General features: G+C 37.7%; 3 protein-coding genes across 5 annotated transcripts; 1 reads left to right on the top strand and 2 right to left on the bottom strand.

Annotated features, from left to right (window-relative positions):
* Nucleotides 1–259: 259 nt before the first annotated feature.
* LOC143546093 (chaperone protein dnaJ 49-like) lies at nucleotides 260–1129 on the bottom strand. The gene is made up of 2 exons (XM_077037833.1): nucleotides 704–1129; nucleotides 260–511 (listed from the first exon to the last, which is right to left on the bottom strand). The coding sequence occupies exons 1-2, from the start codon at nucleotides 1127–1129 to the stop codon at nucleotides 260–262; spliced, it is 678 nt and encodes a 225-aa protein (XP_076893948.1).
* Nucleotides 1130–3633: 2504 nt separating this feature from the next.
* On the top strand, nucleotides 3634–5811 carry LOC143546092 (putative transcription factor bHLH107). Its single transcript, XM_077037832.1, has 2 exons — nucleotides 3634–4485; nucleotides 4941–5811. Exons 1-2 carry the CDS (start codon nucleotides 4165–4167, stop codon nucleotides 5568–5570), a joined length of 951 nt encoding a protein of 316 aa, XP_076893947.1. The 5' UTR covers nucleotides 3634–4164; the 3' UTR covers nucleotides 5571–5811.
* Nucleotides 5812–6001: 190 nt separating this feature from the next.
* LOC143546104 (ubiquitin carboxyl-terminal hydrolase 17-like) lies at nucleotides 6002–12649 on the bottom strand. 3 transcript variants are annotated; one of them, XR_013137554.1, is made up of 11 exons: nucleotides 11962–12649; nucleotides 9781–10564; nucleotides 9612–9700; nucleotides 9011–9096; nucleotides 8747–8909; nucleotides 8282–8399; nucleotides 7954–8196; nucleotides 7663–7875; nucleotides 7483–7544; nucleotides 6079–6621; nucleotides 6002–6045 (listed from the first exon to the last, which is right to left on the bottom strand). XR_013137554.1 is itself a non-coding variant. In XM_077037840.1 (10 exons), the coding sequence occupies exons 1-10, from the start codon at nucleotides 12345–12347 to the stop codon at nucleotides 6162–6164; spliced, it is 2604 nt and encodes an 867-aa protein (XP_076893955.1). In that variant the 5' UTR covers nucleotides 12348–12649; the 3' UTR covers nucleotides 6019–6161. The 3 variants fall into 3 exon arrangements, 2 of the variants coding, with proteins under 2 accessions (XP_076893955.1, XP_076893956.1); XM_077037840.1 differs by having other exon boundaries at nucleotides 6019–6621; XM_077037841.1 differs by lacking the exons at nucleotides 8747–8909; nucleotides 9011–9096 and having other exon boundaries at nucleotides 6019–6621.
* Between the last annotated feature and the right edge of the window lie 11467 nt (nucleotides 12650–24116).

The following is a 24116-nucleotide window of genomic DNA, read 5'->3' as shown; positions in this document are numbered from 1 at the left end:
TTATAAGAATATTTTTAGTCAAATAGGTCATTTTGATCATTTTCTCTATCTCAATTTGTCCCTTTCACCTTGTGACTTTCACCCCTCATATAACACATACTATAACATCCTACAAAAACATTTTTAGATTTCTACACTTCCAATTACTCTTATAAAAGTTAAATCTTAATCCACCTAAATCATCAAATCAATTATTCAATTTTGATTCTAGTTTTAAAGAAATCTTAAACAATTAAAGCCTTCAAACTTTGAACTCTCTTTAGGAAACCGGATTCTTCGCCGGCCTACCTCTTTTCCTACACACCGGACCTGTTTTCTCCGGTAGCGGCGACGACGTCTCCTTCGACATCCGATCCGAAACAGAACCCGCGAACCCGATAGGAAAATACGGCCACGAGCAGCAATACGCATCTTGTCCAGGCACCATCGGTGGCAACGCCTCCATCGGAATCACAACAACTTGAAACGCCCGTTCACAATGCTGACACCTCAAACAATATCCTTCCAACACCTTAGGATACTCATACAAATAATAACAATATGGACACAACGTCCATATATTCATATTCTCACACAACCCTTTATTATACTTCTTATTATTATTACCCGCATTCCGCCTCACTTGCATCTTCTCCCGTTGATTCTTATTATTATTATTATTATTATTATTATTATTATTATTATTATTATTATTCCCATCAACTTTCAAAAACTCGAATAATTCTTCATCGTAAGCCGTTTTCAAACCCGGGTTTGATAAAACCGCCCACGCGTCGCTTACGAGCTTAAACGCGTCACCGGAGAATGCGAATTTGTTCTTGTCTGGATGGAGGAGGATCGCGAGACGGCGGTATTGTTGTTTGATGTATTCGGGATCGTGTGTACGGTGGATCTCGATATTGAGGATGGCGTAGTGGTGGTTGTTAATGTTTTTATCGTTGTTAATGTTTTTATCGATGGACATTAAGACGTCAGTAATGGCCATGATCTGATCCGAGCCCTCGAGTAATGGGTCCGTTTCTTGAGCTAAAAGGGCGAAATCACGAGCCGTGGATAGGTCTTTTTGTTCGAGAAGGGTTGCGGCGATTGCGAGCAGGCGGTCGGCTTCGGCTCGGTTCGTTGGTTGCATGCCGGGAAATGTTTGTTATTAATATTTTTCCTGTTATGTTCTGAATGGAGCTAGATTTGGTTGTGGGGATGAAAATTAAATTTAATTAACTGTGTAATGAAAATAAAAATAAATTTAAAAATAATTAGAGCATTCACAATAGGTTCGAAGATCTCAAGGACGTAGATGTAGACGATGTATTAGGAAAAGTAGTCGAGACGTTTATTCACGGGAGTGAGAGTGGGGAGGAAAGTATGAGGGGAAGGAAAAAAGAACACATTAAGAATTTTAATTGGTTGATGTGATAATCTGTCATTAATTCGCTCTTTGATAAACTAACTACTTATATGTTTAGTAATTAAGAAAATGTAAATTTATTAACAACGTTTTAAATTAATGATAGCAAAATCAATAACCTAAAATTTTATTTGATTCAATTAATTGTTAAGATTGTGTCACCAGCTCGTTGATGTAAAAAATTAGACATGCCATAGTTATTTCGTTTGATTTATTTCAATTAATTAATTGATAAGATCATAGCATTTATTTCGTTTCTTTATTTCAACTAGTATGTTCTTTTCGCGCGTTGCGCGAGGAACTTGATAATTGCCTTGAGTTTTTAAATACATCTATACAAACACGTCATAACGACTATCACTTCGATAAAAAAAATGTTTATCAAAATATAAAAAAACTTGGTCAACGAAACTTATATACTTTATTGTGAAAACACGTTCGTTTTAACGGCGCGACATAGATGAAGTAAACATGTCGTAACTACATACTAAAAAAACGAAACTTATATACTTTATTGCGAATACACATTCGTTTTATCAGCGCGACAAAGATGAAATAAACATGTCGTAACGACATTCTAAAAAATCTATAAAAAACAAAACTTATATGGTTTATTGTGAATACAAGTTCATTTTAACGCTACGACATAGATGAACTAAACATGTCGTAATGGCATCCTAAAAGATCTAAAAAAACTTCGTATGAAGGTCATTAGGAAATATCAATAACTTAAATATACTTATGTAATAGCAAAATAGAGAACATATTAAAACCATGAATACTTTAGAGGGCCAAAATTAAACAAAATTTAGCAAAAGAAAATGTTTGGAATCAAATTAAAATAGTTTAGAACTTTGAAAGAACTAATATATAAAAACTTAAAAGTGGAGGGACTAAAGTTACAAAAGCTGAAACTGTACTCTAGCATTATAGATTTCCTTTTATATATAGTATAATTAGGTGTCGGGTTGGGCCTTTTAAGTTTTATGTAACCTTAGCCGTGGATGGCGTTGCCTCATCTTCAAGTCTTGGAAACATGAAGCACCTAGTGTACTTATCAATATTCCCATTTCACTGGGCGGGTGAAAGATCACCATTTTCTATCATTTCTCAAAGATCTTTGGCTTTTACTTAAGTTTTAAATCTTAGTTTCCAAAATGTGTGTTTACAAAAGAGGGTTCGAATTATCTTTTATAGGAAGAGGTCCATGTCTTGTATCTTGAGATTACACTTTTAAAAACCTTGAAGTTAAGAATTACTAAAAGTATAAAAGTGATTTAATTCATACCAAATCATGTTCATCAAACATATTCTCCAAAAGTCTCATCCAATAAGTCTTCTTAACACCTCACCCCAAACAACCAATAAAACAGGTTTACACCTGTGTGGGCCCAAACACCTAAAAAGAGAAGGAACATTATGCAGAAATGTGATTTGGGACCAAGCTATGTGTTTGTCCATACAACCTAGGAGAAACAAACATACGAATTGTTGTTTGATAATATCACCGCCTGCCAAACACCATGAACCGTCATGCGTCACAGGTCACCAATCTTTGTCAATTGTCACAATCCATTATTTAGAAACTCAATTCACAAAATTCCAATACTGTCATATAGATATTGATAGGGTCCTCTCTTTGAACCCATCTTTCTAGGGTTTAGGGGCACCATTCAGGTATCCTCTCTATGAGTCGGCTTCATGCTCCATAACACACCTATTTGTTTGGCTTTATCATTCGGATAGAGTTTCGGTTTGGTGAAACCAGCCTAGAGAGAGAAAGTGAGGACTATGGAAAGATTTGTGTGTCGTGATTGTTTAAAACTTAATGTCTTACTTAAAAAATAATAATAATACTCCATACCTTCATAAATCTCTATACACCCTTAATAAATTTCCAAAATTCCTTATATTTTTCATGACACTCCATCCTTCTTCATTAGTCAATCTCTCTCCATAATTTATCATAAATCCTCAGATGCCCCTAATACCCTTATAAATGTTCAATTTGTCATTCCTTTTGTTTTTATACTTGTGACAATTACTGACATGACACAAGAGCTTAGAGTGAAATAAAATCAAGTTAGGTTGTTATAACTAGCCCCGTTAGTTAAACTAGCTAGTCCACCCACCAATTTGTTCATGATCTGTTTAAACAGTTCTTTTACAAACCACCAACCTAATTAAGACGTGTACAAAATATGATTATGGTTTGTTAAACCGTTTAACATGTTTAAATAAAAGAATAAAACCATGTCGTGTTTGCTTTACGCGAATTTAAATGTCTAGCGTGATAGAGTTGATGTTCATGCACGCATGAAAATGTGTTGTGTCTAGGTTGAGCAATTCAACCTGTCAACCAAATGCAATTATGTTTTTATAATAATTATATATAGTATTTTGCCCGAAATGCTATAGGTTCAAATTTTGTATTTAAAAAGCCACCAACAAAACAAAATCAGAGGACATACTTCTGCCATTTTTGTCACATATTTTGGACATTCTTCACCTTTAAATTTATTTAATTTTCTTTTAATTTTTATTTGTTTATATCTTATAATAAAAACCTCTTAAACTCACGGATCATCATTCCTCACACAATTTGTGTTTCTTTATACCTTATAATTTACAACCATGCAATATTCATTACAGATTTATTAAAAATATTTCCATGAGATTTTCTATTTTCCATTAAATTGTATAAGTTCTTCTTCCCCATGTCTCCCTGACCCCAATTTCCTGTCACCAAACACACAAACATGGTGGGTTCGTTTCAAGGTGATCAAAGAGATCAAGAAAGTGATGAAATTCTAAAGAAAATCTTCAACGGCGGAGATTCTAGTAGCTCGATCGATGAAGGGTTGGTAGAAGTCACGAAACTAGAAGAAATTGCCGATTTGGTGTCTAGGAAACACGCTCTCTCTGAGCGTAAACGTAGAAAGAGAATCAATAACCACTATGACTCTCTTCGACGATTATTTCCTCGGTTACTCAAAGTAAGTTCAAAAACATGCATATCTCCTTGTATACGCGATACAAATACTTGCCATATAGATAACCAAGATAATATATATCCACAAGTTTGATTGTTGTATCTTATGATTTCATGAGCATTAGTTAGACATTCATGAATAAGCAGGCGGCTCTAGCATAAGCCAAGTGAGGCGGGTGCTTTAGGCCTCCAAATTTAGAGGCATCATTATTCATTTTCATGGCTTTGGGCCATCAAATTTTAAGGCATCCAAAAAAAGGCCTCGATTTTAGTGTTCACTTAAGGGCTTGAGAAACGTTGAGCCGGCCCTGTGAATAAGAATACGTATTAATGATATTATCACTATTAACATAAGATGTAAAATTCTAAATAGGGCCAATGGTATTAGATTATAGGCATTGGGGATTATTTTTCGGAACTATATGTAGAAAAATATACAAAATATCTCAAAACAATTTGTGCCAAACCATTGATTATACAAATTTTATCAATGATTTTGGATCACATTAAAAACCAAGTGTAGCTAGCTAAACAACGGGTCTAATAAATGTGTGTTTTACTTATACTCTTTTACAGACCGACAAGGCTTCCGTGCTATCAGAGACAGTTAGATGTCTAAAGGAGCTAAAAAACATGGTTGCGGGCATAGCATTGTCGCAAGAGTTTGGAGATCGGTGGACCCACAAGAAAGCGCGCCAGCTATTCTGCATACCAAGTGAGACTGACGAAGTATTGGTTAGTTATTGTGACAATGGTGACAAAACAATTGCCCAAGCAATTATTTGTTGTGAAGACAGGCCGGATCTCAACCGAGGCTTGATGGAAGCAGTTAAGTCGGTCCGTGGAAAGGCGGTGAAGGCTGAGATGGCGACAGTTTGTGGACGAACGAAAGTAGATATGTTGGTTGAGTGGCCAAAATGTGGTGATCGAGGGGGGGATGTTGGATTGTTAAGAAGAGCATTGACTGCAATGGTTGAGAATAAGATCATTGGTCGGACAGAGTTCATGAGCTGTGAATCGACCAAAACTTGTTGGACCGAGTTCATGGGTCATGATTCTACTGAACCGGAGTTTATTGGGTTGAGCCGTAAGTTTGTAGACGGTGTTAGGCCCAATTTATATGATGAAACCGAAATTGGGTATGCTGATGGGTTAATCGTTAGAAGTTTATAGTTATAGTTATGTTGGATTCCCAAAAAAAATAAAGACAGAAGGTAGAATGATAGATGAAGGAACCATTACCCATTAGTCTAACCCACTAAATAATACAGGTTTTTGTTAAGTTTAACCATTTTAATATGTAAGTCAAATTCAGGTAATCAAGTTACACTTTTGATTGCAACCCACCAGCTCTTTTCGACATGCCAACCCGCTCAGATAACCAAGTTACACGAGTCGTGTTCAACTTATATGATTTTAGAAGTCTATCGAGTTTTGATGTCTTTTACCTAAATACACATACTGGTAATGTTCCGGTTCATTAGTTTTAACCCGTCAACCAACATGAATGCCATCCTATCAAATGTAAGTTTTCGCTAAAGGAGATCGTTATAATAATTGTGTAAATACTAATGAAAGGAACATTTGTATAGATTAAATTAAAAGGGGAAGAGAGTGACAAAATGTTGAAGGCTCATTCCAACAATACCTTTTTTCTTTTCTTTTTTTCAAACTAAAATACACCTAACTCCAACCTTATTCATCCCCTATTTTCACTCTAAACCCTCTTCTTTTTTTTCAATAAAAAGGGTTTTGATTTTTTAATTAATATTTTAGATCGTTTTTCCTCCGAGTCAATGATCTTCTAAAGGTTACACTCGACCCGTCTAATCTATCCAAGTTAGTTACCCTAGTACAACAATTACAACTACAATCCAAGTTTCTACATACACAGGACCCGCCATTTGTAGTTGAAGAAGTGTACAGGTGAGAAAGCCTGGAGTACAAGGGGGAGGAGGCGGTTGATGAGGTGTCGGAATCTGATGAATTCAAGTTTATGCTTTCACTGCTGCAAGAACATGACTCGGAGAAGAAACCCGAGTTGTCACTTGAGTAAGATTCCTCCTCCAGACTCCTATGGTGGACTTGTGGGTGATAATTGTAAGTGTCCCAAGGCTCGCTGGTGTGGGGTTTTGATGCAAATGGTGGTGGTATTTCGTCTTTTCTTGGATCGTTGTAGTCGGTTAACGAGCTGCGGATTGACCGTGGGGCCCGTGGCGAGCACCTGCATATGAACACGTGCTATTAGAGAAGACAATTTCAAACCGATTGTTTTAAATTTGGTTAGTTACATATAAACCCACACCAAAATTTTAGTTACATATATCCCCTTAAAGATAAATATTAAATATTTACCCATTTCAATATATTTTATTTAAATTAACTTACAAAACTGACTATATTACCCTGATTTTTACTAAAACTAGAACGTTACATATTTATACTAAATTCTTAAATAGTTTATTTTTGTTGTTTTACTAACCTTTGGATTTTGATAAATTCTTTATGTTTTCAATCTAATCTTTTACCTTTTTTTTCCTCCTTTTTTGATCAAAAAAATAAAGAATATTTATAATTTATAAGATTTTTTGAATTCGCTCTAAATATTCAAATTTAATAGATACTAATTTATGTAAAATATTTTTTTATTAATTTCATCTTGTATTTATACATGCAATAAATATTCTAATTTTGTAGATTGGCAACTAAAAAACAATACTTTTATCATGAAAATACGTAACTTGATAGTTTATAAAAATAAAGGTAAATAGTCATTTTATAAGCTATTTTACAAAATACATTGAAATGGGTAAATATGTAATAATGTAATATTTATCTTTAAGGAAGGGAAATACATGTAATTGAAATTTCGATTTGGGTATATATGTAATCGACCAATTTAGAAAGGGGATACATGTAATTAATTTATTGGGTTGGGTATATATGTAATTAACCAAGTTTGCAAGGGGAAAGATGTAAGCATGCAATCTCCTATACGATGTTATGTAGTGACTTAGATTATTGTAATGCAGAAAGCTAAAAATGAACAAGATATGTTTTGTTCATTTTTAGTTTGTGAAATTACCTTGCATATAGAAGCATGTATGCACCTTTTGTCAATACATGTTGAAGATCCACCTCATTAACCTACAATGTCAATTAAAGCATAATTTTTTTTAAAATGTGATACCATAATATATGGCCCGAAAACAAAACGTTAACATGAGACAAGTCTATAAAAGTATATTAGATGTTGAAAACATACCATGCTGTCATCAAACTTGAACCACCGATTCTGAATATTCTTAACATAGGAAATATAATGCCCAGAAAACGCATCATTCATCGTATCGACATGAACTACGACTCCATAAAGCCTATAAATTGGATGTTTATCACTCTTCCCGTTAACATACGAAGTCATGTCTAAAATCTCAGGAAAGTGAATCGATTTGTTGATCTTTCCATATTTACCAGACTGTAAACGTAAAAATGCAGGTATGAAAAAAGTAACCATATAAACCAGATTCAGCAGTAAAGTACCAAATTCAATTACCTGAAAACGTTTCAATGCGATAGTGAGCACGTTTGGAGCTTCCAATAATGTCAATTTCTTTTTGGCTTTTACATATAATTTGCACATGTTGCATTTGTACTTGTTTTCACCATCAAGAATCTCGGTACACGTGAATTTATCCAACGCATCTTTTAATGTTGTTATATCACCATCTATCTCTACAGTTAGATCCATCATTCTCTCACGCTGTTCCGATTTGCCTCCACATTTCATGCACATTATCTATATATAATGACAATCATGGTTATACAGTTATACACACACTGTGTTATTTGAACTTGACATGTCAGCAGTCAAAACATGTTACCTTTGACCTAAGATAACCGCCAAAAGTGAGTCCGATAAGAGTAGTTTCCTCCTCAGAAGAGTTTAACTTTGTTCTTGCTTCCTTAATGCACACTGATTGCAAAGATTCGATAGCATACCTACAATATCACATAATAACTAACTCAGCCAAATGAACAGCATATATGTTTCACTGCTTCTATAAACAAACCGAACGTTCAATGAACCGTTTGGTGGAAAGCTCCGCTCATGTAATTGACCAACAGATTGATGTTCATGTTTACTTTTAATTGGTGTTCGGTTAGCTAAGTTCGTTAATCCATGTTTAGTTATGTTGGTTCATTTATGTTCACGAACCGTTTGGTCATATTATTAATGAAGAACATAAAGAAACACAAACACACCGTTTTCTTAACGAAAACGCTGTTCATTAAATTGTTCGTGTTAGTTGTGTTCTTTTACATGCCTAATGCAAAAGCCATTTGACCTTAAAAACTCATGGGCGTCTTCTTCTTTCCCTTGACCAAGATTGCTTCCAATGTTCTCAATATGTGAAAGTATGCGAACGGGAGACACTGGAGAATTCACATACTTTGCCTGCATTACAAGGCCTTGAAGTTCACATGTGAGACACCATCCTCTTTTTACACCTAACAAAAATGAAAATAGAATACTTTAATTATAATTCAGTTTGAGAACTTTAAAGGTCATAGAATGTATCTTTTGTAGTTTGTATCGCATGATAACATACATCTTTTGGAATGAAACCCTTCTAGAAGATAAGCAGTCAGAGGTGGAGTGTATAACAAACACTGAAGCACAGCATTCGCGTAACAGCTGCAAAAACATAAGCCATGAGTATATAAACTATTGACGAGCCGAACTAAAATGAACAGAGCATGTTCGTGTTCGTTCGTTTAACTCTAACCAACCAAACGATCGAACATGAACAGTTAAACGAACGGGGTTATCTTTTCATCTTTATTCGCTATGAAAAGGAAAGTGTTCATGCTTGTTTATGTTCTTTCATTAAAAATATAAACAAACGGTTCACGAACGTAACTAAACATATATGAACGAATATAACGAAGCTAAAACCAATTAAAAGTCAATGTGAACATTAATGTGTTGTGCCTAAAAAGTTATTAAAACTTAACTAATCTATTATAGGTCTGACCAATGTAAATGAATATATTAACGAACGTAAATGAATGAACCCAACATAACTAAAGAACATAGAACTAACAAACTAACATGTGCTCATGTTCGTTCGTTTATCAAATAAATGAACTTTCCACCCATGACCAGTTCATAGAACCTTTGTGTTCGTTTACAGGGTTAGGAAGCTCTACCTGTTACCACAATTTTGTAGGCCAAATGGCTGCAATTCAACTTGTTTCCAGTTGTATAGCTTTACAAACATTTCGTATGGGAAGAGACCCTGTCAAAAGGTATACCAAAAGTCAAAACCATCATGATAACTATAGACTCATGAAGGAAAAAATAAATTCCAAGTGAGACCTTGAAACTGTATTTGTGACTTGTGTCACATTCTCCCTCTAATGACACCTGACGAGCCAACTTAGTGGGCTTTAGGTGCTCGACAACCTTAAACTTTGGTGTCTTTAACCCACTCAGTACACTTTGAGATTTTTTTGATGTCTTGTTGTCAATATCGACCTTCACAGGCTTTGTACTATGAGACATATGTCTACTGGTAGAAACAACTTCTCTAGCTTTAGTAACACCGGGACTCGTGATCTTGTTACTTAAAACATCATTTGACTTCCCAGGTTCAGATGAAGACAATATACCAAAGGTTTTATCATCTTTAAATGTAGACTTTTTAAATTCCCTTAAATTAGATGTTGGATCACTGCCAACTCCCATATCCCCATGAGCTGACCTTCTAGAACCATCATGGACCATATTATTTGACGAATCAATATAATCATTAAACTTTTCAGTTCCCAAACCAGTTACACTAAGTTTGTCAACACTAAATTCATTCATGATATTGCTATTGGAAACAAATTTTGTTGTATGTTTAGCCATGTGACCATTTGCATCATCACGAGAGTCAGTTGAAGGCTCAGAAAGTGAAGATTCATTAGAGTCATCATCAGTACTAAATAATGAACTCGAAGTCCCAGTTGACTGTCTCGAAGGGTTGACCGAAGTCTGATGTGTGGACTTCACTGTCTCAAAGGTAACACCTGCGTTGTTTATTGGACTCGCAGGAACGTAAGGACGGCACTCGTCTTTGTGACCTTGTCTCCAATGCACTATTTGACATTTTCCAGAGCTGACATTCAAATGTAAAGTAATGAACGATATGATAAAAAGCAAAAATAGCAAGTAAACATAAAAAAAGTAAAATGCAATAAATGCAGTAACTTGTTTAAAAAAACACATAAGTAAGAACGAGGAAACAAACATTTATACCTTACCTTGAGAAATTAATTGATAGAAAAGATTGAGATGTAAACTTATATAATAACTTGTTGGAAGTCAGAGTGAAACAATATATTTCCTCATGCTATTTCAGTCCACTTTATCATAGCTAACCCAATATGGTCCATTTAATTAGTAACCACCATGTCCCAATCCACGGGTTATTGTGTGTAACAATAATTATCTCCCAACCTACCCATTTAACCTGCTAAACCAATACTTAGTAACACACTAACACCATAGTTTCACAATTTAAAACTTTCTATAAGTTCTTCTATGTAGAAAAGCAAAATACATATGGTGTATCTTTATATATGAGTGTCATTTGAATTTTGCTTGTTTTAGTATCATCGCTTCCTTTTACAATTAATTTTCATGTGGTATACAAATATTTTAAAATATGATGAAAACAAGACCATCTAAAGAGAGTTTATTATAATAAATAACCTTGTTTATAAAATTTTATTGTAGAAGGAAGCGATAATACGAAAAGAAACAAATTACAAATTACGTTACTCAAAAATAAAGATGCACCATATGTATTTTGTTATTGTACATAGAGGAAATCAAGAAAAGTTAAAAGGTTTACTAAGTTGGGTTTTAGCGTTTAAGGAATTAAGGGTAGGTTAGGACGTGAGTGTGGTTAACCATAGATTTAGACATGGCGATCATTAAAAAATATGGATCAAATTACGTAACTTATGATAACATGGTCTTAAATAGCATGAGAAAATCACTCTCGTCTTTCCAAACTCCAACAGGTTATTTATCAAGTAAACATCTCGTTCTTTCCTATTAATCAATTTCTCAGGTTAGCATCGAAATAAAGAGTTTTCATTCTCGATCTTTGCTACAATTGATGAGATTGGCGTTAAAAAACCTAACAATTGACGTCATTTATCTACTTCCAATAACTATCAAAATACACAACAAATATTTAAGGAAAATGTTAGGCTTATCCAATACGTGCTAAAGATAACTAAATATATACCCATTCTAGTTGGCTCCCAAAACACCAACTCACCAAGAATCAACAAAATGACGGGCTCCCAAAGCTAGTTATCCCACAACACATGACCTAAACTAAAATGTGATTCATACATACATAATCCAAAAGCTTTAACTACATATTAGTTATTACCTCCTTTAAACAAGCCAAGTTAACAGATTTACCCCAAATAGACATTTCATTCCTACTAGTTTACCATTCAATTAACACTACAAATTAACAAATTAGTAAAATCTTACCAGTAACGAACAGCTTTGCACTTGGCACACCGCGTAGTAGTCGGACAAAAACAAACAGCACACTGGTACTGTGAGCTCAACGGAACCGATGAGTAAGCCGGAGTTGCAATAGGAATAGGAATAGGAATCGGAGCCGGAGTAGAAACCGAAGCCCTAGCCGAAGATGCATCACCAGCAGTGTCGATTCCGGTGTAATAACAATAATACTCTTCACTTGCCTCAAACTCAACCCTAGCTGACTCCTCTGCGACCGAAGCCAACAGCCTGTTAACCTCCTCACTCCTCGCCACCGACTGCCGCCATTTCCGCCGGATAAAAACAACCCCAATCACCACCGCTACCAGCAACACCACAGAGGTAAACCCTAGACCACTTATAATAAGCATTTACACAACAAATCCACAAAATTGAAGCAATTGAACCTACATGAAGACTGAATGCACTATCAATTGATGATTTGCTGGTGAGTTGTTGGTGAATTTATACAGATCCAGAATTTAGGGCTTGAGAATATTATTATTATTATTAGGACGTTAAAGATTAAAAACGGGAGTAACGGATTTTGGTAGCATCGAGAGACGTGACAGTTGTGTCTTCACATTATATTCCCGACCCTAGATTTAGGGCTAGGGATCACAAATATTAAGTGTAAATTATTAAAATAATGCTATACCAAAGTAACCGATACTTGAAAACATGTGGTGTTAATAATTTTGATTATGGTTTTTTGTGTAACCAAGTTATGTAGTTACTTTATACGAAATGAAATAAAAAGTGTATATCAGTTAAGGGACAATTGGTGGTTAAGTGGCGTGTTTCATGACTAAAGTCGTCAGTTATATACTTATATGTATTTATGTTATAAAATTATGGGTTGTTGAAAGAAAAATTAATGATGTGTTATATATTTTTTTATTTTTATTTTTGAGTGGCAATATTATTACCATGGCCTAACAAGTAACTAGCCTAAAGGAAAGCAAAGCTCAAAACATGGAGCAAATCTAAACTGCGTTGCATAGTATTAGCTAAGACCAACTGATAGTCAAACATACATCAACTAGATCACTCTAATAAAGTGTTAGATGTTAACTAAATCTTATAATTTTGTATGGTAAATCTGTCACTTTGTCTCTTTTTATTATGAATAACAACTTGAATTTTATTTGAATATAAGGTTAATTAACTGAAATAAGGTTGTGCATGGTTAGACGGGGAATAGATGGTTTATCACTTGATCAAATTACTTGAATTAACTTTCCCCGCACTTGTAAAAGTGAATGGTTCATAATCAATATTGATCGGATATGAAATCTAAAATTAAAAAACATTAATTATATATTTAGTTTTAACATGTAACTAAACCACATCAATACATGCTAAGCTAAAAGCATGATGGGTAAAAAGACATTAATGGTAAGGGCTTTCATGAAGATATAGAATACATTTTATTTATGTACAAGGCACGTCGTTATGAAGTTACCATTACATGTGTGTTCCATAATCATAGTTGTGTTGATTGGTGTTCATGGGTTACACGTTTCACATAATGTACATCATTATGCATTAGAAGGGTTTATGCAAAGATATATGGTAATAAGACTGGTATGTGATAGTTATTGGTAATGCCAGTCTTATATTCGATTATAACATTGTGTCACATATCTAGCTCTATACACATCGTATCCATGTCTGATAATTCTTTATCGGGTATCAACTATACATGTTAACATATTAAAACCTACCCGTTAGAATTTTCTAATGCATTTTTTACTATCTTAATTTTTATATTAGTTTTTACAAAGACAAATATAAAACTAAAATTCAATGAATTTTTAGAAAAATAAAAATAAAATACTTACAAGTATGGTTCATATAAAGGGTTATGTATGTTTCGACTTTCGAGTAATCAAATCAAGTATCACCAGAGCAACAATAGAAAAAAAATAGACACCAGCTTACGGCCTCATTTGGGGCTCATTTGGAAAACGTTATAAAAATTAATTCGGGGTAAGGATTAAAAAACCTAACCGGTGAACACTAGACACCCACCTACACTCACTTTTTGGTTCATCGAATGGCCACTTATGCACAATTTCACTGTTGAGGCAAACAAGTTTCGTCATACCTATATGAATTTTCAGCATGTGGTAAGTTTGAACTTATTAAGTTTGTTTGTATTTCTTTGTGTGATCCATAAAGCTTTTCTCATTTTGAAAAACTTGCATCAATAGTTTAATTCTTGGTCATTAATTTGTTTCTCTACTTTTAATTCTTTTAGGTTTTCGTGTGTAAAAATGTTCATTATATGAGTGATAGTAAAAAGTACTGGATCATGTCACACTTGAGTAGGTTTAATATATGAGGAAGGATCGGATATCACTAGTATTTCTATTTCTGATTCTCGATTTCATTTTGAATAGATTTGCGTTTTGCATTTCAAAATTGTTATTAGGCTGTTTAGTCGGCATTTTACATGTTTATTAATTCGCCTTAGATTACCTTAATTGCAAGTTGCAACACAAGATTTGATTCTATTTTTGTTCATTTCATATTCGAGGGTTTCAGACTTTGTTATTTATGTTGTTATGCATCTATACAAAGTTCAGATTATTCATCTGAATACGATTAATCTCTTTGTTGTGTGATTTTACTTGAAAATAAATTTTAGATATACACAACCTAGATTTCTCTATCAAGTTAGGTCTACGATTAAAGTAAAATAATGTTTCATGACATGATCATCAGGTTGTCAAAATTACTGAAGCATTGATTTTATTCCCTTTGTTCTTCAACACTAGATTGTTATATACGTATTTTTTTTTCTTTTGGACAACAAATGTAGCTTCTACCCAAACTCATAAATCTAACTAGCTAGTATTTCTCTTGCCAGCTTTAAAGGTCCGACCTTCTTTCTAAAAGGCGCGCGTCTCTACTAAGGTGGTTAGTCCCACACTTGATGGTTGTCTTTAACTTGACCATTTCCAGTTCAACACGCCATTTTATTCTTGATTTAATTGTGTTTTGGGTTTCCACAGTTGGCACCTCAACTATATTTCATTGACTTTAGCCATAAAAATGTCACTATATACTACTTTTTGTGTCAAAATTCAATGTTTGTATATTCGGTCTAACTTTCATAAAATGGAAAAAACACATGTGACCGACATAAGTTTATTTATTATGTTATGTAATTAAAATATGCCAACTATATTACACCGGAAATTTGGATGCTGCACTTTAACACGAGGTTTTGAAAAACATTGCTAGGTTTTGTTATCAACTCAATGAATAGGGTTCAACATGTTGGAGGTTGGGGTGCAATGGTAACCCTTTTGCGGTGTTGTACAGTTGCAAAACCTGCAATGATAATATATTTCGGTACCAGTCTCATCCATGGCCAAGACCGTATATGAAGGTAGAATGCAGTTGGCATATATTGATCATTTAAGATGACTCATATTTTAGAATGCATTTATTGTTATTAGAGCGTAAGTTGCAATTTTATTATTTCAAACATAAGTTCAAGTACTTTTGTCACGTACAATGTCATTTTAAGATCACCACATTAATCAGTTTATTAACTTAGTTGTAAAACAATAACATGCAATATATTGAGCAATACATTATATACGAACCAGTAAAAATCATTATCTTACACGCATATTTTAAGGCGTGGCCGTCCAGAACATGGTTATCATTCATAACTAATATGGCAATCATTATTCCGGAAAGGGGCCACTAATGGTCCGTCTTGACAAAAAAATATGTATAAATAACCATGCATGCAACTGAAATGAGGTAATCACAATATATACGTTGGATCCTTTAGATTCGTGTTGTTCTCTTAAAATCAGTTGCTTATTCTCACGTCAGACGATAGTCGAAGAAGAGACCCTCTATCTCTAACGAACCTAAAAGATGCTTTAATTTATTTTGCAGGTTAACAAGTCTCACTAATTTGATTCCCCCTATTCAAAGTCAATTGAATCTAGATTCAAATCAGGTGCTAATTCTTGAAGCTTCAATGGTGGTTAATTATGATTAATTCTGGCAGAATTTTGTGATTATTTATTTGTGGTGAATTTGTTTTGTGATGATCAAATTTTTTTTTTAAACGCAAACTTCATAAAAACACAACAACCGGGGAACTCCCAAGGCGGGAATCCCCATAAGTCAAACGTTACAAAACATCAAAAGAAAAAGCTTTCCAACCCTTCCAATCCACTCCCCCCGATTTCCCCCTACTACAAAACCAAAGATAACTCAAAGATTTGACATCCGCCACTAACTCTACGACATTCCTATTCTTGTGAGTAAAAATCCTCTCGTTCCTAGCTTTCCATATCCACCAACAAGTCACCACAACAATCCCATATAAAATATCTTTCCTACTTTTCGACCAACCCGAGCACTTAACCACTTCGAGCAAGTCTTTAACGGAAAAGAGAAAAAACGGAGGTAACCGAAGCCAATTTGCAATGCCCTGCCACACACCAGTCGCCAGACCACAAACGGTAAACACGTGCTCCACTGTCTCAACCTGTTCACTGCAAAAATAACAATTACTCTCGCCGAGGATAATATTCCTTCTTCGCAACGCCTCTTTAGTAGGGATTCTATCTAAGAGAAGCCTCCACATAAAAACATTACACTTCAAAGTCACCCACTTACACCAATTAAATTCAATGTTATCCCTCTGCTCCCCCACTCGATACTTGCTAATCCATATTTTGGCCTCATGGATTGAAAAGTCAACTGGGCCGGTATCAAACCAAGCCCATTTATCCCTTGTAATAACGATATGCTGGCCCACTAATAAAGAGTGGCAATCAATGAGTTCGTTAAATTCCTGGGCCGAAGATGGATACGTCCTCCAGTTCCATACACCCGGACCATGAACCCCAAACTTTTCAGCAACATGACACCACTTATTTACTTCAAGACGAAACAGACTTGGAAAAAGATGCTTCAGAGGAACATTAACCACCCAAGGGTCTAACCAAAATCTAATAGACGAACCATTGCCTACCAGACCCCGAATCATATTACTCCCACTAGAGTCACCCACTTTAATTTTTGCGCAACTCTTAACCAATCTAGACCACGTACCCGGAATACAAGCTTTACAAGGATACGTCTCCCACTGTCGCGTAGACCCATGAATAGCATCAATGACCCGTCTCCACAAAGAATCTTCTTCCACTCTATAACGCCAAAGCCACTTTAATAAAAACGCATCGTTGCTCTCTCCCAAACGGCAAATACCCAACCCCCCAAGTTTCTTAGAAGTAGTAACCTTGTCCCACGCCACCCAATGAACTTTTCTAATATCCTCGTCACCGCCCCACAGAAATCTTTTGACCAATGATTCCAGTTTCAAGATGACCGCATTCGGCGCCTTATACAAAGCAAAGTAGTAAGACGGTAAACTTTCCAAGACCGATTTAATCAACACCAACCGACCACCTATCGAAAGCACCTTGGACTTCCACTTAGATAGCCTGTTCTTAAATACTTTGATCACGGGGTCCCAATTATTTATCCTACCCATATTCGCCCCCACAACGATATCAAGATAGTTAAACGGAGTAGCCCTAGAGGAACATCCCAGGGTGCGCGCCATATCACTAACCTCATCCATCCCTTTCCCCACACCAAACACCAAATAGAATAGACTTATGAATATTAATTCGAAGGCCCGAACATAAGTGAAACACTCTAAGCAAACGCCGTAGCGTGTCAAAATTACTATTCGACCATTCGCCCATAATCATCGCGTCCTCCGCATAGAGTAAATGAGAGAGAACTAACCCATTGTGATGATCAAATACGTACGATGGATGGTTTGTTGGTGACGATTCTCGTTGAAGAAAGAAAGGTGTTTGATAACACGTTAACATTCCACCTGAATGTTTTGAATTCCATGAAGTGGTTGACTAATTCAATTCTTTAGTTGACTAACCAAACAAGGTTACAAACAATTATTAATTCCAATTCCATTTTCGTTAGGCAATTCACTATGGTGGGGCTTTAAAGCCCCTCCAAGTCATCTTACGTAAGAAACGAGGCTTTGAAACTCTTTTCTATAACGCCCCGCTGTGATTTAAAGCATTTTTAACACCCCATTTCATATATACATATATAGGTATGTGTGTGTATGAGAGGGAGGGAAAGAGAGAGGACCCACAATCCCCACCCCACCCCACCCCCACACCCCCTTCCTCTTTCTCTCTCTCCTAGAAGCCCCTTTCGAGAGCGCCCCTCGACAGTGTACCAGCCCGGAGGCGCCCCAACCCCACCCCCAAAACCGCCCATAGCGACCTGTTAGGGATGGTTCTAGTGTATAGGGTTGAAGTGGTAATCTTGAATAAAGTATTTATCTATTTATTAAAATGCCATTTTGATACTTTTTCCTAAAATGTCTCATTTTGATTCGACATTGATTTTGGCAATAACCTGTACAACCTGAATTATATATACGTTTTTAAAACTGTCCATATTAGCCCGAACTTATTTTTTGCCTAGAATATTTTTACTTAGAACTCGTTCTAACCAAAATCTATTTTGACGTGAACCTATTTCGACATGTAGCCCGACCCTCCCAGATTGTGAAGCTTAATATAATTATCAATTCTCCCATGGTATGTAAAGAGTTCACACATTGATTTGTATATAGTAGTCGAATGCATCAGCAAAGAAAATCCACCAATTTATCATATTTATGAAGAAAGCAAATTCTAAAAGTCAATTAATCCATACATGCAAAACATACCTGGCTGGTACAAAAACATAAGATCCATCGAATTAATATAACATTGCTACCGAAACACTCATTTTCAATCTTAAAAAAAAGAAGCCTGCATATGACTAATTTAAAAATTGTTTTAGTTAAAAATAACCTATTCATTCCCCATCAAATATGGTTTAAGTTTCTATAGTTACGATTGTCTTAAACTGAAGTAATTATTATTAGTTATTAAGCTACGAACAAAATGAAATAGCATAATAATCAATACTCTAGTTCAAAACATAATTATTATATTAATTTATACGTTTTTCACGTTAAGATTTATTCATACAGGATCCCACCCCTAACATGTATACATGGTAAATTCTCGAAATTTCAATTTACTTATAAGACTATTGTACATATCTGTTGGTAATTATTATATACTTTAGTTGAAGTTGGTGATTGAAAGTATTCTTTAATGGTGGTTGACTGTTCAAACCTGAAAGCTCGATCATGAACCTGAAATTATGTCGGACACATGCACCGAAAACGTCACAACTTTCTACGTGTTTTCAAGTTTGCAACGAAAAGTTCAAATATATATTTAGTTAAATAATTGTGTTTATACTATAAAACCTGATGTCTTTTAAATTATAAATCTGTATAAAATACAGAACCGGTTTCATAACTTAAAAAAGTATATATTCTATAAAGTTAAAAAAATAGAAAGGTTAAATTGGTCAACCGCGAATCCTTTATGTTGACTCAACCACGCTAATTTAGCTGAACTTATATTTTATTTTATTTGACCCAAAACTAACGACGATACATGAGTTAATTTTTTGTAATTTTTTAATCTAGTGGTGAGTTAACTACTTAACACCATGTCACCAACACTGCTTCAATTTACGAGTTGGAACTATATACACCCCATATCTTTTCTAGACCTTTCATAAATTTACACATTTACTTTCTATTTATACAAATATATACAAAAAAACAGAACTCCATCATTTTTTTTATTATTTGAAGAAGCGTGGATCGACTCACTGGTAGACGATCTACTTTCCTCGGGTGTGATTATGCAATTTCACCGATGGTTTCTCTTGGATCTGGGTTCTTCCACCTACAAAATGAACAGCACCGTCAACTTACCCCTCAGAAAGGGACAGAGGGGTCCTCTTTGGGGTAACCCTCCGGTGTGAGAATAAGTATTTGTGAGAGAAGATAATAATATGTGAGAGTAAGGAAATCTGAGAGTATTGATTAATAGCTGAATACTCTGTGTGATTGTGTTACTGGATGTAACTGTCTGTGATTGAATGTAATTGAATATGATTGAATGTGAATGAATGAGTGTTACTGGCTGTAACCGTGTGTTGTTGGATGCTGTATTTATAGTGCTAGGGTTTCCACTGATTGGGCTCAGCCTTGTTGGCCTCCTCCAATTGCTCTGCGCCACGTGTCCTCTGGGACACCTGGTGCTTTCTCATTGGTTGTAATCACGTGGTAGCACATGTGTTATGCTGAGTTGTCCACCTTCCATTTGGCAGCTGTCAACATCAGCATATTCTTATTCCTTAAAAAGATACCTTCTGGAAGGTTGTCTGACGTGCACAATCAAGGTTGCCCTAATCCTGATTTGGATAAGGACGAGGTTGATTACGTGCATGTGTGATATGCGCCAATCCTGAGGATGCGCGAGGTCTTCTCTTTATTCTCACGCGCAGATGTTTCATGCGCAGATGTGATATGCACGAGCATGTGATATGCGCCGCGCGCATATGTGATATGCGTGAGCATATGTGATGCGCGAGCATATGTGTGCCTGGGCATATGATGCCTGAGCATGTGTGGTGCCTGGGCATATGATGCCTGAGCATGTGATGCATGAGCATATGTGATATGCGCCATGCGCATAGGTTTTGGCTTTGTGACTTCTTAACGCCTTGATTTCAAGCCTCTTGTCTATATCTTGTGGGTTGACCCGCCTTGCTCGGTGTTGATGCGGGTACATACCTCTTCAAGCCCCCTCAGTCTAATGTGTGTCTTGTCTCGCGCGAGCGAGGCAAGATAGATATTAGACTTAACAGTTTGTTCCTTTAATAGGGGTTTGTCTTTTACTTCTTATTATTCACCGTTGCGCGAAATTCTATCCTTTTGGTTGCAAACGAATCGTCCCTGTACGTGGTTGGTTGTTGCTGACGTGGGCCAGTGATGGAGACGTGTCAGGCCTTTCGTGTGCTCGAGGTGCTACAGTTGCCTTTCGTGTCCCCTCACATGCTGTCAGGGACACGTGTCGCGCTCGCGTTGGTCCGTTCATGCGAGTGGTGGCGCGTGAACTCTGGCAGCAGCCGTATAGTTTCCTTTCATGTCCCGTCACACAGTGTCAGGGACACGTGTCGCGCTCGCATTGGCTTAAACCTGCGAGTGGGGGCGCGTGAAGTCCGTTCAGCACCAAAATTTCTCTCTCCTGAGCCTATAAAAGCCAGCCCTTAGAGTTTTTTTATCCTTCATCTTCTTGTTTATTCTTCTGAGCTTTTCTTTCTTTGTCTTCTGATTATCTTTGTTCTGCTTCCCAAATATCTGTTGTTCAGAAGCATCGTTTGTTCTTTGTCACCATTGTATGTCTGACAGCTCAGACGACACAATCTCCCCCATACATTGCCGTAGAAAATCGTTAGTAATGTCTACATTGAAGAAGACCGGCAAGGGGAAGAAGGCTGCTGAGGTCTCATCGGAGGAGGTAGGGAGGGCCAAGGCCGTGAAGAGGTAGAATGAAATCCCCTGCAAATTGAGGCAGGCTGATCTTGACAGCCTTATTGCCTCTCAGGGTTTTCCCCCCCTGTTTGGCTGCATGTTGCTTGTGGCCGGGCAAACGGCGGCGGACCCGCCTGCCGGCTATATATCCTTGTATAGCCATTTTTTCACCCACTGCAACCTTCGTCTCCCGATGACAAGGTTTGTGGGTGCACTGCTTCAGTTTTATGGGATTCATATATCCCAAGTCCATCCATTTGGACTTGTGCGAATGACTCACTTTGAGTTCATGTGCAAATCCCAGCGCGAGGAGCCCACCCCTCGGCGCTTTCAGTATTTTTACAAGCCCAAGATCCAAGATTCTTGGTTCTCATTTGTTCCTCGCAGTCAGAAGGTGAAGTGCTCCACTGTTTCATTCAAGAGCCTTCATGACTGGTCTGAGAGGTTCTTTTACATAAGGGCTGGTGTGATCCCCATCCGCATGACCATGCGCGCGATTTCTTCTGCGCCTGCGGATGTGGGTGTCCTCAAGAACCCAACTGGCGCCTGGGTTAATAAGCTGACCGCTGAACCATCCCCCGCCAAGAACATTTGTGAGGAGGCGCTGGTGGGGGTTGGTATGAGCAAGAGGTGGGCGGACAGCGCGCTTGAGCCCGTTATCCAAGTCGACGGGTTATGTAAGTTTTATCTCATTGCTTTACTTCTGCGCGAATATAATTCTTTTTGCTGAACTCATTTGACTTGTTTTGTGCAGTCACCAAGGAGTATATCCATGCTGCCTATGATGAGCACATGGAGGGTGGCTCCGTCGCGCTTGGCGCTGGGGAGGTTGGTTTCCCTGATCGCTTTGATGACATGTTCATCCCTGTTGATCTGGGATTTGTCTTCGACAGCGATGCGCCTGGTAAGCCTTTGTACTTATGCATTTTCCTTTATAATACCAAATTTTGCTAACACTTCTGTTGTATGTATTGTAGATGCGCTCGAAAATTACGAGCTGGAGCTCGCGGAAGAGGAGGAGGAGGAGGAGCCGCCCCAACTAAAGCGTAAAGCTAAGGGGAAAACTGGCGCAGGGGCCAGTAAGAAACAGAAGAAGGATGATGCCCCTGTTGTTCAGGATCCTCCTACCCAGGCGGGGGGGTTTGGGAAAACCCAGGGGTTTACCACCAAGGTTTCCTTGTCTTCCCTGCCTCAAAAAGTGGGCAGACCTCCTGTCCACTTGAGGTATGGTGGCGCTACCTCCTCCCTTCGCGCTACGGAAAAGGGAAGTGGCATTGCGCCTTCGACAGGTATACTTTGCTTATCCTTTGCTTATCTTTATGGTTCTATGAGCGCGATTCTGATTGAATTACTAATGAATCTTTGCTCACTCAAATGTTTGTAGAGCCGGCGACAGCGCAACAAGATGCCGAGGCTGCGCAGGAGGTCGCTTCGAAGTCCCCCGTTTTACCCTCAAAGAAGGGTAGAATGGACTTCATGGCGATGTTTGCTGCGCGAACGGAGTTGCGCCAAGGTACGTATTGCGCTCTTATTTTCTGACTTTCTTTTAGATCTATTCATGAACCACTTCTTTTTGTTGATTTTTTCATAGAAGCCGTAGCTGGCGTACAAGCTTCTGGTAGCACTTCTGGCGCCGGTGCCAGCGCCGTTGGCTCTGCTCCTGCTCCTGCAAGCGATGAATCTCCCCTCATTCGCATTACTAAGGAGCAGGAGGCCGTTTTGCGCGCCGACTTGGCGGCGTCGAGACCTCCCTCACCTCCTCCTGCGCACAGCCCTCCTCGCGAGACCGATTTTGGCTCCAGGTCGCAGGAGAAAAGGCCTGTTTCCGAGGAGGATGAGGAGTTTGAAGTTGAAGACTCCCACCGTGGTCGCGCCAGTCCTGCAGCGCAACGAGCCTTCGCGGCGGAGCCTTCTCATGGGGCTGCCGCTGACTTTTCTGCTTCGTCCCCGCAGGTATAGTTTTTTTTTTGCTTCGCTGCGCGTACTTCCATCTTAAAGTTTTGATGACTTAGATAATTTCTTTGTTTTTGCAGGAAGCCGATCACACTTACCGCCCGAGATGGAATATTACTGAAGACAGCACATTTCAGTCCATGGGGGTGTGTGCGGAATTCTGGGCTCATGCTGTGCCTCCATCTGAAAGGAGGTTCCAGGAGGACCGATCTCGCGACGACCTGCTCAATGATCATATGTTTGCCGGGTCGGCCTTCATTGCTGCCTCCCAAGAGCATCGCTCTGATTACGTAAAAGTACGTGATGCTCTTGCGGAAGCCAAGCAAGAGGCTAAGGTGTCTGCTTGGCATCTTTCTGATGCTCGCGAAAGAGCTGAGAAGCTCCAAGCAGAGCTCAGTGAGAACCGAGCCAGTGCCAACAGCGCCTTCGTGAAGCGCGGACATGAGCTTCAGGCGGCGCGGGAGAAGCTGCAGGCGGCGGAGGCGAACGCGGCCAAGTACTCGCGCCGAGCGCGCGAGTTGGAGCTTGAGGCGGAGACGCGTGACCAAGCTCTTGTCCAGTCCATAACTGAAAAATCATCACTGGAGAGTGAGGTTGCGCGCCTGAAGAGGGAGCTGGCGGCCGCGCAGGCCGATAAAGATGAAGCCCTGGCTACGGCAGCGTCTAGCCAGGAAGCACTTGATGCTGCGCGGGTGGAAAAAGAAGAAATCTT

Source organism: Bidens hawaiensis, unplaced genomic scaffold, assembly GCF_021521415.1.
Source record: "Bidens hawaiensis isolate Kalapana, Puna unplaced genomic scaffold, B.hawaiensis_p1.1 tig00014205_1, whole genome shotgun sequence".
Classification (NCBI taxonomy): Eukaryota; Viridiplantae; Streptophyta; class Magnoliopsida; order Asterales; family Asteraceae; genus Bidens; species Bidens hawaiensis.
This window is presented reverse-complemented; position numbering and strand designations above follow the sequence as displayed.